Source organism: Scyliorhinus canicula, chromosome 13 (assembly GCF_902713615.1).
Source record: "Scyliorhinus canicula chromosome 13, sScyCan1.1, whole genome shotgun sequence".
NCBI lineage: Eukaryota > Metazoa > Chordata > Chondrichthyes > Carcharhiniformes > Scyliorhinidae > Scyliorhinus > Scyliorhinus canicula.
Window position 1 is genome coordinate 117299967 of NC_052158.1, and position 17004 is coordinate 117316970.

The following is a 17004-nucleotide window of genomic DNA, read 5'->3' on the forward strand; positions in this document are numbered from 1 at the left end:
TGACATGCTGGATTATGCCATAATTGAGGGTAGGGATATTTTCCACGTTCCAAATTCCACGTTCCTGCCCCCGCATGGGACTTAGTCACGGATGGGAGAATTCCATCCAAAATTGTTTTTTTGTTATTTGTTTCAGTAAAAGTGTTAAAATTTGAAATTTTGTCATCTGATCCTTTCATACTGGAAATTCAAGTATGTTTTTTAAAGTTACCAGTCTCTGTGGGGATTATGACGCCACATCATAGACTGTGAGAGTCCTCCTCCAAAATATTCCAAGGCTCAACACTCAGACCTTCAGCCCACTTTGGATTAATATAAAAAATTGGTTAAAGCCCACTTTGGATTGATAATAAAAATTTGGGCAAAGCTGTACCTTTCCTTCTGGAGTTAACTTCCAAATGACAGAAAACGTTAGCTTGTCTTGCATGGGATTCAAGCTGCAGAGTTCTTCACAGAGAAGCCTTGGAAGCATTGGGATGACCTGTAATAGAACATAGCGGACACAAGAGAAAGTGAAGACAAATTTAAAATGACTAAGGGTCCTACATAACATACAACCTTGCATTAATTTCTATCAAAGGAATTACTACATTTAATAGCACAGAATTATTTACAGTTCATAATTCATTTCTCTCACCACTGTTCACTCAAATAAAATAAATTGCAGAATAATTTCTGAAACTCCCATTCTATCTTTCTTTCGGTTGGGTTTTTATGCTTAATCTCATTGTCACCTCGACAGCCATTTATTTCTCGACTCAAACTCATTCTTTCTCCATTCTATTTCTGGAAAACAAAAGCTACCGTTTACATTTATATGATCTTGCCACAATCCAGCTGGAACTCAAATGGTAAAAAGGTTGAAACATTAATGCAAAATAATAATAATAATAATCGTGTTATTGTCACAAATAGGCTTACATTTAAACTGCAATAAAGTTACTGTGAAAAGCCCCTAGTCGCCACATTCCGGCGCCTGTTCGGATACACAGAGGGAGAATTCAGAATTCTCAGCTGGTACGGGAATTGAACCCGCGCTGTTGGACTTGTAATGCATTAAAGTTCATAGGCTGGTCCAGGGGCTGGTTTAGCTCACAAGGCTAAATCGCTGGCTTTTAAAGCAGACCAAGCAGGTCAGCAGCACGGTTCGATTCCCGTATCAGCCTCCCCGGACAGGCGCCGGAATGTGGCGACTAGGGGCTTTTCACAGTAACTTCATTGAAGTCTACTCGTGACAATAAGCGATTTTCATTTCATTTCAAAGTTCATTGACAAGTATATGTACATATACAGCAAGATCATATTTTGTTTTCCAGAAAAAAATGGAAAAAGAATGAAATTATGTCAAGAAATAAATGAGTTTAGGGATGACAATGAGAGAAAGGAAGGACTTGAAGAATATAAGAAAAAGTGATCTGGTACTGACTCCTGGGCAATCGAACTGCAAACCTTCCTCCAGTCCAAGAAAACAATGGTTCACCACTATTCTTTGTTTCCCGCCATTCAGTCAACTTCATATTCATGCTGCCACTTTCCCTTTCACTCCACTTTGCTGCCAAATCTATTATGTGACACTTCATAAAACACTCTTTGGAAGTCCATATAATGACATTAACTTTATTACAATCAAACTTCTATTGCCTCACCAAAAACTTAATCAAGTTAGTCAAGTATGATTTGTCTTGAACAAATCCCTGCTGGCTTTTCCTAATTAATCTACACATCTCCGAGCAAATGTCAAGTTTGTCCTGAAGTATCATTTTTAAAAGCTTTCCCCGCCATTGAAGTCAAACTCACTGGCCTGTAGTGCTGGATTTAGGCTCCCAGGCCTTATTGAACAAGGCTGCGCTGTGACATTTGCAATTCTCCAGTCCTCTGGGATCACTCCAGCATCTAATGGATTCGAAGATTTATTGCCAGTTCCCCTAAATTTCTCCCCTCGTTCCATCAGTATCCTCGGATAACATCACATCTGGTCCAGTGTGATCTATCTACTTTAAAGTATAATCAGCCCTCAAAAACAATCCCGCCTCCTTGGCAGCCCATTGTTCAACTACCAGTTTTGCCTGCCAATTTTTGATTCCAATTTACCTGGGCTACCTTTTGGTCCTCCCCCAATTAAGTATTATTACTCTAGTTCGCTTTTTGTTCTTTTCTATAACTAATCTACACCCTGTAACATATAACTACTGTTCTCGATATGTTCCCCCAATAACATCTGATCCACTTAACCCACCTTAATTCCCTAGAAACAGATCCAGCGATACCTGCTTTCTCATCAGGCCAGAAACATAGTGAGAATATTCTCCTGAACACTTCGAAAAGTCTTCCCCCTCTCTACCCTTCACCCTATTACTACCTCAGTTTTCTCAGTTTAAATTAGGATGGTTAAAGTATCCACTGATACAATTCAATATTTTTTTATAACTCTAACTATTGCATGAAGGTTATTAATAAATCTAATAGAGAATTCATATGAAACGTCTTTGACCCGGGAACTTTTAGAACATGGAACTCATTACCACAGGAGTAGTCAAGGCAAATAACAGATATATATGGGAGGAAGCTAGATAAGCACACGAGGGAGCAATAGAAGGATGTGTTAGTATTAGAATAAGAGATGTGGGAGGAGTAGAAACTGTGTAGTCTGTATGTTGGTATGTTCTATTTATGATTCTGCACCATTCATAGCGATAGAGTACATACTGAAATGTTAAATAACAGAATTTATCTACCACCACAGGTTAAATCGTTCTCTAGGTTGCTTGTAAAAGATTAATTTATCTTTAATTTTGTTACAATGCACTCTTATTATGAAGCCTGGTTTGGATAACATTTAACCATTCCCGTATAGTAAACAACATTGGTATGACTTTACATTTCTTACCTTCTGAACCAGATAGACACTAGTTGCCCTCTTGCTGGCAATCATATCAAGAGCAGTGCCTTCATGAACAAAGTAACTCACATCTGCAACATGCACGCCAACTTCAAAGTTCCCTTTAAATAAATTATACACAAATTAACCACAAATACTCAATTTAGATACACAACAGAGACTCACTCTGAGTTTGCATGACAGCATTTTAAAAATTTCAACAATCAAGTATTATAATGAATTCAAGTCGCTCATTATTTACTTTTGCACTTCTCTTTAATTATATAATTATAAGATGGCAACGAATTAAATTAGGAGAAACTGTGACCCAGAAAATTATTAGAATGTGAAACCATAAGAGCAGTTGAGGCAAATAGCAGAAATACATTGAAGGGGAAACTAGATAAGCAATAGAAGGTGGTGTTGATTGGGTTACACAAAGAGGTGTGCAAGGAGGCTTGAGTACATCGGTTGGACTGAATGAACATTTATGCGCTGTAAATACCTTGTGGACAATTGGAAAAATTAATTTCAACCATTTCTAATCTAGTACAATTACACACATGGCAATGTCAACATTTTTAGGCAGTAATCCCTCAACATCGCAATGCTCTCATGTTCATAACAAATCAGGTTATGAGATAATATTTTACAACTTATTTTTATCCAAGCGGCACAGGCTGTATATTTGTAAGTTCGTTTGTTGAACTGAATTATGAATTGGTCTGACATAAAATTGGCTGTGATTTGTCAAAATTAAACACAATCACAATTTCAAAACAATTATACCAATGTGTGAAATTTGTGAATCACTATGGTCCCTCACTAATTTAACAGCATTTAACCAGCCAAATAAAATTTCTAGGAACTTACATTCTTATGCACTCCAACTATGGAACTAGCAACATCAGCAACAACTTACATTTATACAATAAGCACTTATATATCTAGCACTTTTAACTCAGTAAATTCTTCAAGATTCACTGAACCACAAAGTATTAAAATAGCTGACCAAACGCTTCGTCAAGTAGGTAAGTTTCAAAATTAAACCTGCTACGTTGGGCTCAAATTAAGCAATCTCATGCTGTTCAGTGCAAACTTCTATTAAAATAGCTTAATGTAAACATTGGTCCACACTGTGCTGAATCATTAAACAACCTAAAAAGTTAGATTGGGAGATCTAAATAATAATAATCTTTATCGTCACAAGTAGGCTTATCTTTACACTGCAATGAAGTTACTGTGAAAAGCCTCTAGTCGCTACATTCCGGCGCCTGTTCGGGGACATAGTGGTTAACACAGTTGCTTCACAGCTCCAGGGTTACAGGTTCAATCGCCAGCTTGGATCACTGTGTGTAAGGAGTCTGCACGTTCTCCTCATGTCTGCATGGGTTTCCTCCGGGTGCTCCGGTTTCCTCCCACAGTCCATAGATGTGCAGGTTAGGTGGATTAGCCATGATAAATTGCCCTTTAGTGTCCAAAAAGGGGAGGTAGGGTTACTGGGTTACGGGGATAGCGATGCGTGGGCTTAAGTAGGGTGCTCTTTCCAAGGGCCCGTGCTGACTCGATGGGCCAAATGGCCTCCTTCTGCACTGTAAGTTCTATGATACACAGAGGGAGAATTCAGAAATTACCTATCAGCATGACCTGTGGGAGGAAACTGGAGCACCCAGAGGAAACCCACATACACACGGGGAGAACACGCAGACTCCACACAGGCAGTGACCTAAGCCGGGAATTGAACCTGGGACCCTGGAGCTATGAAGCAACAGTGCTATTCACTGTACCACCATACTGTTGAGCAGGGAAGTGCATCTTACCCTGGCACACCAATGTGAAACAGATACAACTTGTAGGAGACGTACATACAAGATTAATTTCAAACTTCATGATTCTTTGGTAATTGAATAAACCAATCAGTTCCCAACACAGATCTAACCGCATCATTAAGTGGCACACCACTTCTGATATGGCATATTTCTTCAATTCCCATCTGAAATTCAAGGTCATGCATGAATACTCCTTTTTGCAGGTGGAACATGATCAGTTGAATCAAATTCAGATATAAGCAATTAAATTCTCACTCAAAAGTTTAATTAATCACAGAAAGATTCTCTCCTCAGAAGAAATAAATCGGTTTGAGATATTTGTTGTTAGTTATTGATTGTTGTTGGGTGTAAATTCGAGAGAAAAATTATGAAAAAGGAGAATAAAAATATTTTTTAAAAAAGAAGTAAATCCATTAATATTTTTTTTTAAACTGTAATGGGCAGGCGGTTTGAATGCGCAGGCAGTTTGTTTAAGTGCGCGGGGCCCATTAATATTTTTCTGGGGCCAAGAACATATATTAAATTAAAAGAGGTTAAGTGTTTTGAACTTGTGTGGGAACTTTAAGATTGTTGAGTGATCATGCAACCAGACATCATTACTCATATGCAATATAAATATTCAGCTTGATAAGATCCTGCCCAAGGCTGCTTGGGTTCCCAAGGCTCCCAGAAGGCCTATGGTGTGTTGGCCTTTATTGGTAAAGGGATTGAGTTCCGGAGCCATGAGGTCATGTTGCAGTTGTACAAAACTCTAGTACGGCCGCATTTGGAGTATTGCGTACAGTTCTGGTCGCCTCATTATAGGAAGGACGTGGAAGCTTTGGAACGGGTGCAGAGGAGATTTACCAGGATGTTGCCTGGTATGGAGGGAAAATCTTATGAGGAAAGGCTGATGGACTTGAGGTTGTTTTCGTTAGAGAGAAGAAGGTTAAGAGGTGACTTAATAGAGGCATACAAAATGATCAGAGGGTTAGATAGGGTGGACAGCGAGAGCCTTCTCCCGCGGATGGAGGTGGCTAGCACGAGGGGACATAGCCTTAAATTGAGGGGTAATAGATATAGGACAGAGGTCAGAGGTGGGTTTATTACGCAAAGAGTGGTGAGGCCGTGGAATGCCCTACCTGCAACAGTAGTGAACTCGCCAACATTGAGGGCATTTAAAAGTTTATTGGATAAGCATATGGATGATAAGGGCATAGTGTAGGTTAGATGGCGTTTAGTTTTTTTTCCATGTCGGTGCAACATCGAGGGCCGAAGGGCCTGTACTGTGCTGTATCGTTCTATGTTCTATGTTTTATGCTCCTTAGTTCAGTATTCATTCCAAATGGTAACGATCCTGGAGTAGAAACCTGCAATATGCGTATCCTCAAAAAAAGACTCAGACCAGATGGAGTAATTTACTTACTGCTTTATTGTGTCAAAACTCTGTAAAAACTATAGGATAAATGAAAAGATTGTGAGGAAACTCAATCACAAGGAACTAACAAGCTTTCCGATTAACTCCAGAGCAAAATGGCGACATTGTAACGTTCTCAATTTTATAGCTCAGAAATTAAACCACCATCTCATACTTTGATCTAAGTTAGAGCAGTCAATTTCAACATTCCTGCACCCTTCAGTAAGGTAGCCATTTCACATTACTGTAATGTTCATCTTGTGGAATACCGGTTGAGATTTTGAACCAGACACGTTGACTTCCTCATAAGAATGCAATCAGATGTTCACAATAAATAGTCACTTATCTCAACATGCATGCAATAACCACACAGGAATAAGTACTTATACCCTTTGTTTATCATAGTTTTCAATGGGCTAATGGATTTCATTATGTTTTTGATTGCTAATATCACCCCAATACAGATTGGCTTACTCCCACACGTGAAAAGAAAATCACTGTATGGAAAATCACATTATGGGAGGCGGTGGCACAGTGGTTAGCACTGTTGACTCACAGTTCCAGGGACCCAGTACGATTCTGGCCTTGGGTGACTGAGTGGAGTGGTTCTCTCCATGCCAGTGTGGATTTCTTTTGGGTTCTCTGGTTTCTTCCCACCATCCTAAGAAGGGCAGGTTATATATATTAGCAATACTAAAGGTTAGGTGTGGTTACTGGGAAAGGGTGGGAGTGTGGGCCCAGTAGGATGCGTTTCGGAGGATCTGTGCAGACCCGATGGGCTGACTGGTCTATTTCTGCACTGCAATGATTCTACGACCTGCGGCCTCACGGCGCTGAGGTCCCAGGTTTGATCCCGGCTCTGGGCCACTGCCCGTGTGGAGTTTGCACATTCTCCCAGTGTTTGCATGGGGTTCGTTCCCACAACCCAAAAATGTGCAAGCTAGGTGGATTGGCTGCGCTAAATTGCCCCTTAATTGGAAAAAATAAATTGGGTACACTAAATTTTTTTAAAATAAAATAAAATGACTCTACGACCAAATTTAGACTGGCATTACAACAAATAGGTTTGTGCCTTTAGCACTGAAAGCAAGACAGAAATTCTGATAAGAAAATAGAATCATGACCAATTGCTAAAGCCATGTAAATTTTTATTCATTGTAAACAGTTTCTTGGCATCATAATCAGCTGATTTACATTGCAATAAGTTGGCAAAATGGGCTCAAAAAGCTGTTTGTGACATAAATCAGTAAAAATAACTCAGTTCCCCTAGCAGCAATTTCAGTATTCCACAAACATATCAGAAGGAATATTCTAGCTGTCACCCAAACTGAGCATGATTATAGTAACCATTACAATGCAAATATATACAAATCAGTTGACCAGTTGAATATAGTCTACTCTGTTAAGTCTGTTCGCAACAGCATTCATTGTAAGAATGAGGCTAACTACCAGTACTGTACGACATTATAATCACGGAAATTACAAGCACTTAAGGTAAACATTTGCCTCAACATTTTTATTAATGAATGCTGGAGAGAATGCCATCAATGAAGCTCCAAATGCTTCTTCGATGGGTAAAAGTTCCCTCTCCAATAGTGCTCAGAGTCCTTTTTTTAAATACACGAATCGAAGAAATATCATCATTCACTTGCTGAACTAAACTAGTGAACTAGTTTGCATCAGCCTATTGGAATTCTGTTGCTTGTCAGTCTCCCAATACCAATTCTCAATTCTTTGTCCTCCCAGCAACTGTCAGGGTCAATTTCAATTTATGTCTGTTCTTGTTTTACAGTTGACTCCTCCAGCTGCATCCTGTTTCTCTGAAATCTGCTGAAAAAGCACTCCACACTTTCCTGTGAAAAACATCCAATCTGGATTAAGATTTGAAGTTTCTAGCTGCTCTGTCCACTCCCTGCCCATCCCCAAACTGATGGAAAAATAAATATAGATATTTTATAACAATTTCCTCACAGAGTACACTGAATAAAAGAGCTTGGCACTTCCTAACTTCTGAAGATCCTTGTGCTGTGATGTATTTTTAGGAAACATGACTTTGAAAAGTTACAAATGTTCTTGATTATTCCAATGCAAGGGCAGCACTTTGAAGACAAACACAATCTGTCTATTTTATACCATTCATTTTGCTTTGGACACCTGGTACATTCAATCCAAATGAGGAAAAACATGCATCAGAAAATCACAATGAGAAAGTTCTCTCCAGATTACTTCAAAAACTTTGGTGTAACTTGCATTGTGACAATAAACAATTATTACTACTATAAAATTGTCAGATTTAACAAGCCTAGCATGTTGCTTTCCATTAATTTTATAGAACTAATGCAAATGCTAAAGAATGTATTGCCATAAAATCCCTACAGTGCAGAAGGCTATATTGCCTGCCATATTGAGTCTGCATTGACCCTCTGAAAGAGCACCACACCCAGGCCCACTCCCCCACCTTATCCCTGTAGCCCCATCTAACCTGCACATCTTTGGGCCCAATTTAGCATGGCCAATCCAACTAACATGCATATCTTCTCTCAGCCAAAATGCAAATGCAAAACTTGAAAATTGAATTTTGTATGAACGTGTTAGAATAAAAGCTTCAAGGGCAGCACGGTGGCGCAGTGGTAGCACTGCAGTCTCATGCAGTCGAGATCCCAGGTTCGGTCCCGGCTCTGGGTCACTGTCTATGTGGAGTTTGCACATTCTCGCCGTGTTTGCGTGGGTTTTGCCCCCACAACTCAAAGATGTGCAAGGTAGGTGGATTGAACACGCTAATTGCCCCTTAATTGGGGAAAATGAATTGGGTACTCTAAATTTATATAAAATAGAATAACAGCTTCAAAGATTTCTTTTCCAATGTTGTTTTGCTCAAAAGATCTGATATTTCAAAAAAGACTTGCATTTATATAGCACTTTCCATGACCATCATGCATCAAAGTACTTTTTGAAGTCTGGCCACAACAGTAATGTAGAAAAGCCAGCAGCTAATTTGCACTCAGCCAACTCCTACAAGTAATAATGCAATAACCAGATAATCTGTTTTTTGTGATGTTGATTGAGGAATAAATATTGCCCAGGATGAAGAAAATAACTATCTCTTTAAGATTGTGCTGTGGGATCTTTTACATCCACCCAAGCAGGCAGATGGGGCCTCGGCTTAATGTTTCATCCAAAAGATAGCACTTCCAACCGTGCAGTGCTTCCTCAGTACTGCACTGAAATATCAGCCTTGATGTAGTGCTGAATACCTTGTAAATGAAAGGTGTTAACTCAACCAAGAATGTGATGGCACATTATTTATTTTAAATCAATGAAGAAGCCTCGCCTTATTTGTTTGCATATACAATGCTGAAAGTAGATGAGCAAGCAGCAAGTTTGTATGCTTGAACTCAAATCAGTTTTGTTACTCAACTTCTAAGTTTTCTGACAAATAATACAATGATTTCAATTGTCTATACTATATTCAAATGTAAAGTTCTAATCAAACTGGCTACTAACTCCAGTCGCAGGTCATTTGCTCATTTAAAGAGGATTAAAAAATTCTGGCCAGAGCTTCTATTACCACCTCCATGATTTTATCTACAGCATGTAGATAACATGCTCAGGCTCAGGATGCTCAGGATAACAGGCTTTGGGGCCTCATGGTAGCATGGTGGTTAGCATCAATGCTTCACAGCTCCAGGGTCCCAGGTTCGATTCCCGGCTGGGTCACTGTCTGTGTGGAGTCTGCACGTCCTCCCCGTGTGTGCGTGGGTTTCCTCCGGGTGCTCCGGTTTCCTCCCACAGTCCAAAGATGTGCGGGTTAGGTGGATTGGCCATGCTAAATTGCCCGTAGTGTAAGGTTAATGGGGGGAATTGTTGGGTTACGGGTTACGTGGGTTTAAATAGGGTGATCATTGCTCGGCACAACATCGAGGGCTGAAGGGCCTGTTCTGTGCTGTACTGTTCTATGTCACTACAGCTCTGTATTTATACAGCCATATAGGTCATCTTTAGATCCATTTTTTCCTCTCTAATAATTTCACCACTATAAATGTAACGCTGCCTCGTCTGTATTTCCCTGCATTACCTTGATAATTTTTTGAGAGATCAGTATGGCATATCGCTTTTTTCCCAAATTGACAAGCATAATACTAGTTTCAAAGGATTCATTCAAGGCACCTGTTAGAACTTGGCAAATTTCATAAGCTACTTTCATACGTATTTGAGAATTCTATCTGTCAGATGTTAGGATCCCTGTTGATGTTAATATTGGATACGTCAGGTCCTAGAGTGAAATAAAAAAACAGAAAATGCTGAATAAACTCAGCCGGTGTGGAAGCAGCTGGAGAGAGACAGAGTAAGCTTTGTGGGCAAGTGAATATTTTGAACAGCTTGATGGAATTGAGGATTCAAAAGCTATTGCACTGAAAGCACAGCAATTCTGAATCTCAGGATTCTACAAGATGCACTAGGGAAACCCTCTCAGAGGTTCCCAGATAAGCATTTGCACGGCAATTGTCCAGAAGTTTTGGACAATTGTCCTGCACCGGGAATCCCCCGAAAATGCAATCAAATCACAAGGTTCGGATGGTTCCGTCAGGATTACACCAATAGCTTACCAGAAAACGTTAGAAAAATTAAAACCTCTTAACTTCTGGGTCAAAATAGGGCAGCATGGTGGTGCAGTGGTTAGCACTGTTGCCTCACGGCGCCGAGGACCCGAGTTCAATCCTGTTTACAATATCTATTTGTAAACATGCAGACTGATCCCCATGCCTCGGACCTCCCTCGACACCACTCACCATCCCCCCAACTCCCCGATCCCTCAAGGAGTCACCGCCCACGCCCCCCTCATAGGGTCACACCTCACTCTCATCCAACCAAACCCAAACCCTCCCTTGACCTCCCATGGCCCCCATAGATCCTATCCGGGAACGTGGCCTCCTTGAACCTACAGCGCTGGACTGTTCCAGTGTTTGCGAGATGTCTTTCGATGCAGGCCCAGCTCCAATGATCAGGAGCATCAGTCATCTCTTTCTGATGCTAGTCAGGCATTATGGCCCTTATTTATTTCTCTGTCCACAGACAGTGCTTGAAATGCTGTGTTTCCAGCATTTTCAGTTATTTCAGGCTCCTAACATCAGCAATATTTTGCTTTTGTTTGCATGATTTCTCTACTGAACAGAAACCACTTGAATTCAACGAAGGCCATTCACTTCAGTTTTTCTGTTCCATTATTCGCAGTCCATCCATCATGCACTTTTCTGTGTGCATCATTTCCTATTATGCTTCTTGATGGCACCCTAATTTGTTAACCAAGTAAACTGTTATCAGCTGTCAGGGGTCCCAGTTACACCATTAATCGCAGTAAGAACACAATAGGGAGCTTCAAAATCAAAGTCCCCATTTCTGAACCATTATCCAGTTTCAAAGCCTTCTCAGTCTTAGGATGCTGCAAGTAATCCAACCTCCCCACGTGAATATTAAATATAGTTTTGCATTTTCTATTAAATGCTCCTTTTTAATTTAATATGTAGCAAATAATTTTAATTCCCTTTTTATTCTTTTTCCCATCAGAAATCAACAACATCTGATATTTTAGAAATTTAGAGCATCCAATTTCTTTTTCTAATTAAGGGACAATGTAGCATGGCCAATCCACATCCCTGCACATCTTTTGGATTGTGAGGGTGGACAACATCTAATTACAGAACTCTTTTAAGAGGTAAAACATCCCAAAATGCTTCAAGTTACCAGTATCAAGAAAAATTGAACACAAAGTGACATAAGGAATTATTGAGAGAGGATGTTTAAAGTAGCACCTTAAAGAGAAGAGGAGGGGTTTGGGGAGGGAGTTCAAGAGCTCAGTTGAGGCAGTTGAATGAATAATAATAATCATATTGTCACAAGTAAGCTTACATTACCACTGCAATGAAGTTACTGTGAAAAGCCCCTAGTCGCCAAATTCCGGCACCTGTTTGGGTACATGGAGGGAGAATTCAGAATGTCCAAATTACCTAACGGTATATTTTTTGGACTGTGAGAGAGGAAACTGTAGCACCCGGAGGAAACCCACACAGGCATAGGGAGAACATGCAGACTCCGTGCAGTCAATGATCGAAGCCGGGAATCGAACCTGGGAGCTTGGCGCTGTGAACCAACAGTGCTAAGCACTGCGCTGCCCAATGGCTACCAATCGTGGAGCGATTAAAATCCAAGTTGCTCAAGGGGTCAGAATTGGAGGAGATTTGTCAGAGCTTACATAAATAGTGAAGGGCAAGGCGATGGACAGATTTGAAAATTTTTAAATAATTTCTGTTTTTAAAACTATTAGGTAAATCATATCCTTGAGTTTCCATTTATTATTCTCACTAAATTTAATCTTTCATCATTTAAATTAAAAATCTTGTAAATTAATGGGAATGTATTCATGGTTATGAGACAACATGACAACATCACATATGACTATCAACATAATACTATCAAGTAGGATTCAGTGCAAATAGACAACAACGTCAACAACTCCACCAGGACATTCTATCCTCTGACTCATTGTTGGTAATGCCACAGGAGATGAACTAGTTTAAGTAATTGTACTGCAGCAGTACCACTCAGCCTCACAGCATGGAAATGATATAGTAATTTATTTTTCCTGAACAAGCACATGGTAAACATTTTTTTTTCTGTATCTATATCGGTCAGAGCTACATTGTTGACTACATTCATTTATAATAAAAAATCAAATGGGAAAGGTGGCCAAACCATGGCTTACAAGGGAAATTAGAGACGGAAGAGGCATACAAATTGGCCAGAAAAAATGGTGGATGTGGAGATTGGGAGAAGTTTAGAATTCAGCAAAAGAGGATAAACAAATTGATTAAGAAGGGAAAAGGAGAGTATGATTGTAAGCTTGCAGAGAAGATAAAACTGACTGTATAAGGTGAAAAAAATGAAATGAAAAATGAAAATCGCTTATAGGCTTCAATGAAGTTACAGTGAAAAGCCCCTAGTCGCCACATTCCGGCGCCTGTTCAGGAAGGCTGTTACAGGAATCAAACCGTGCTGCTAGCCTGCCTTGGTCTGCTTTCAAAGCCAGCGATTTAGCCCTGTGCTAAACAGCCAGGTTACATAGGTATGTGATGAGAAAAAGATTGGTGAAGGCAAATGAGGCCCCTTACATTCAAAGACAATGAACAAAGAAATGGCTGACCAACTAAATACTGTAGCCATCTAAGATGGACACTGGGCTACAAAACGTAGAACTGCTAAGACTGCAGGGAAAAACAGTCATAGTGAGGACACACAGCTTGCAAAAGACTGTTTTGCATTAAAGACCTAGTTGAGACTGAGGTCTGCACAGATCGCAGCCGCAGTTCAACTGGGAAAACGACGAAAACAGAGCACAGCTTGTTTTAACAAAAATGTACACCCCACAGAATTTCAGGTTGGGCAACAGGTAATGCTATCTGTGTATAACCCCAGCAGTTTTTTGGCACCAAAATATTCCGGCCCGTACTCAATTTCGGACAAAATTAGCCCCTCAGTTTACAGGATAAAATACCCCAATGGAAAGACTGCGTGGTTTCATACCAGCTAAAGGCATATGGAACACAGTCTAACCACGCACACCATGTCTTACTGGACGCAGCAGAACATCTCGCCCCGCCCACTAGAGACACGTTTCCACCATCCCCCTCACAGACCAGTTCCTCATTGTACTCGCCCACGACTCCGCCCACTGACCACAACAGACCACGCCCCGGAACGCCCACAAGCTGCCACAGCAGAGACAGCGAAACTGACACTGACTTTCAGGACAGCCACAGCACACAACCCTACAGCCCCCACTGTAGCGACTACGACCTCGACTCCAGTGACCCCATGGAGGTCACCTACGTTAAATACCCAGACCCACCACCTGACCCCGACGACCCCGACAATGCCCCTTCAAGTTTAGACCCCACACTTTGGCACAGGGCCAATTCATGGAGACTTGTCCGTAATGATGAAAGTGACCCCCGGTCACATAACTCTAAGATTGCATGCCTGGTCCACACAAGGGTGTGGGATCCAGGAGAGCAGGACGATACGGTGTCTGACTCCCGATACGGCAACCCCTTTGTGACCCTGTTCACAGAGGCAGAGGAAAAGTGAGGTGTCCAGATGATGTAAAATAGGAACCGCTTGAGGGAAGCGATATCCTTTCTGATGGAACCTGCGCGTATGTTAGTTTGTATGTTTGCATTTGTTTGTCTTTTAATGTTAATGGTTCAGTTGGAGGTTGGCCATCTTCTTTTCAGCTGAAAAGCTTGTGACCGCCTCGCACGCACTTTAGCTTTTCCGCCGATACCTTTGAGAACTTCAGTTCCCAATCCAATGGTTTGATTGGAGATCTTTTCAGCTGTAAGGCTTGTGCCCGCCTTACACGCACATTAGTTTATCCGCAGAAACTTCTGAGAACTTCAGTTGTATTCCTCTGGTGAACCTACACGGTTCACGACTTATTCCCTGTTTTCAGATGTTGGAGCATCTTGGCTCCTCCCTTGTTTTTCAGGTGCCCCTCTATTCTGTGAATAGAGGCTGCAATCCCACGATGAATACACTCATACCCGTTGATTTCAGGTTGCTCAGGCAGTGGAGAAACGGCATTGAGGACCCGCCCTGTCTGAGAACCCCCCTTTGGTCAGCCAAGCTCGGGTACGGCACAGCACGCCTTACCCGGGGATCCCATTCAAATCTTACCTGTAGCGGCCCATACGCAACCCTTTCGACCTTTTTGTTCCAAACTTTGTTTCATTTTTCTTTAGGTAGCCCTTCGGCAGCCATCCCACATGCTATTTACATCCAGGAACATTCGGATGGTAAATTTGCAAAGCCTGCAAGACGGCTCGCAGGAGGAAAGTTGTTAGGTGTATTTCTGCTCCTAAATTCGCTTTTGGAAAAAAAAATGAGGGGAGTCACAGGGTGTGACTTGGTCAGTCATTTAAGGGTCAATTGGAATGAGAGGACAGATACACTAACAGTACGGATATTAAACTGTGTATTGACAGATACTGTGCTTGATCCCATAGCTTTCGAAAAGTCGAAGGAGGGTTCACGGCAAGGATCGGCCATACAGAAGGAAGAGGACAAAGAGAACGAAGAGAAGACCATGATGGAAGCCTACCTATTAGTTTTAAACGTTGCTGTATTTGTACATGTGGAAGCAACTCACGTTTCCCCCACAACCCCCGCCGTTAATGTTTCCCTCACACCAACTTCCCCGTGCTCAGCACTGATCAGCGAAGTTCAGACCTGGTGCACAAAATTCATGACGTGGTACTCAATGTCGTATGTGATTGAATCACTGTTGGTGATTGCAATTCTCTGCATCATAGTACAGACCCTCAGATTGAGGAAGTGGAAAAGGAGAGCCTCCCGTTCCTGCCCCTCAACCATTTACGGAGTTCAATCCCCTATTTTCGGTTTCCACCAATCCCCCCAACCCCTTGATGCCTAGGAAATGAATAAAGCAATATGTGAATAAAGAGGATACTAATGTATTATATGGTTCTGAACTCGACTGCCGAGTCAGAAAGTGATATGTACTGTGGTATGAATGGATAAGGTTTTTAGACTGTAATAAAATGTTTAAAATGAGATAAGGATAGTAGTTATGATATGTAGAGGTTCCCGGTTATTGGTAATGCATGTCCCCTTTGACATAGCGCCAAGTAGAAAATGTGAGTTAAAATTTTCTTGCCATAGTTAAGGACAGAGTAGACGCCCAGGAACTTGCTAAGGTCAGGGAACCCAAAGAGGGCACCCAAAGGCACTCGAAGAAACATGCATAGGTGATCCTTCACAATTTCTCGTGAGGATCACAAGGAGGGAATGTAGCCATCTAAGATGGACACTGGGCTACAAAATGGAGAACTGCTAAGACTGCAGGGAAAAACAGTCATAGTGAGGACACACAGCTTGCAAAAGACCGTTTTGCATTTTGCACGTACAGAAACCAGTTTCCAAAGAGTTGCAGAGTTTCAGCCAAAGGTGCAAATGGGAAACAGATCTGCATATTAATGAGGTGATCCCGGCCCAGGCCCAGGTACAATAGAAACATTGAAGTATCAATGGATACTTTTCCATAGACGCCCAGACAGAATGGCGCCAAAGCAACCAAAACAAAGAGCCGTAGGGACCGCCCCAAACATCGAGAAACGACCCTAGGATTGGGGAGTTTGAAAGATATCGATTGGGAAAGACCCAATCGATACCTAGCAGGTGAAAGAGCCCGCCCCAAGGGGCACGGACTTCTAGGACCTATAAAGAGGTCAAGCACATGACTCGGTCTGTTGCTTCCAGACTCCGGCCCAGACCTGTTGCATCGCATCCTGACTCCAGTTTCATCACCGGCCGTTGAGCATCAGCCATCGAACTGTCAGTGCCAACACAACGATCACTACGTGATCCAGACCTTGCTAGCTCTTGACAACTTTGCCAATCAGAAAGTTTCAGACCAAGAACGGGACGAAGGCCTTGCTCCCTGACCTTGCCTGTTCCTGTCTAGATAAGTATTTAGTTGTTTAGTATTAGAAGTAAGTTAGTCTCTTTAGCGTATGCATGAGTATTTATTATATTTGTTATAATAAACACCAATCGTTTGGACTTACTAATCGGTGTATGGATTTATTACTTTGAACCTGACCTTGATATACTTGTGACTGTGTCTCAATACGACACCTGGCGACTCCGAGCATAATTACACATACAGAGCCATAGTAGTGTTAAGCACACGGCCTTTAAACGGAGGCGTGTTAATCACACTCCAGTAAAACGAGCAACACAGATCCACACTATTGGAACAATTTCTAGACTTGGGAGAAACTCTCCCAAGACCCAACAAATATGATAAGTATGAGTGAATATCGGTG

General features: G+C 41.4%; 1 protein-coding gene across 3 annotated transcripts in view; it reads right to left on the bottom strand.

Moving 5' to 3' along the window:
• The window catches only part of dis3l2 (DIS3 like 3'-5' exoribonuclease 2), a 413639-nt gene that overhangs the window by 210489 nt on the left and 186146 nt on the right, over window positions 1-17004 (bottom strand). For all 3 annotated transcript variants that reach the window (XM_038817596.1, XM_038817597.1, XM_038817598.1), the window contains 2 exons: window positions 2888-3000; window positions 374-481 (listed from right to left, as the gene is read on the bottom strand). In XM_038817596.1, coding sequence (XP_038673524.1) covers window positions 374-481; window positions 2888-3000 — 221 coding nt within the window. The remainder of the gene's footprint in view (window positions 1-373; window positions 482-2887; window positions 3001-17004) is intronic.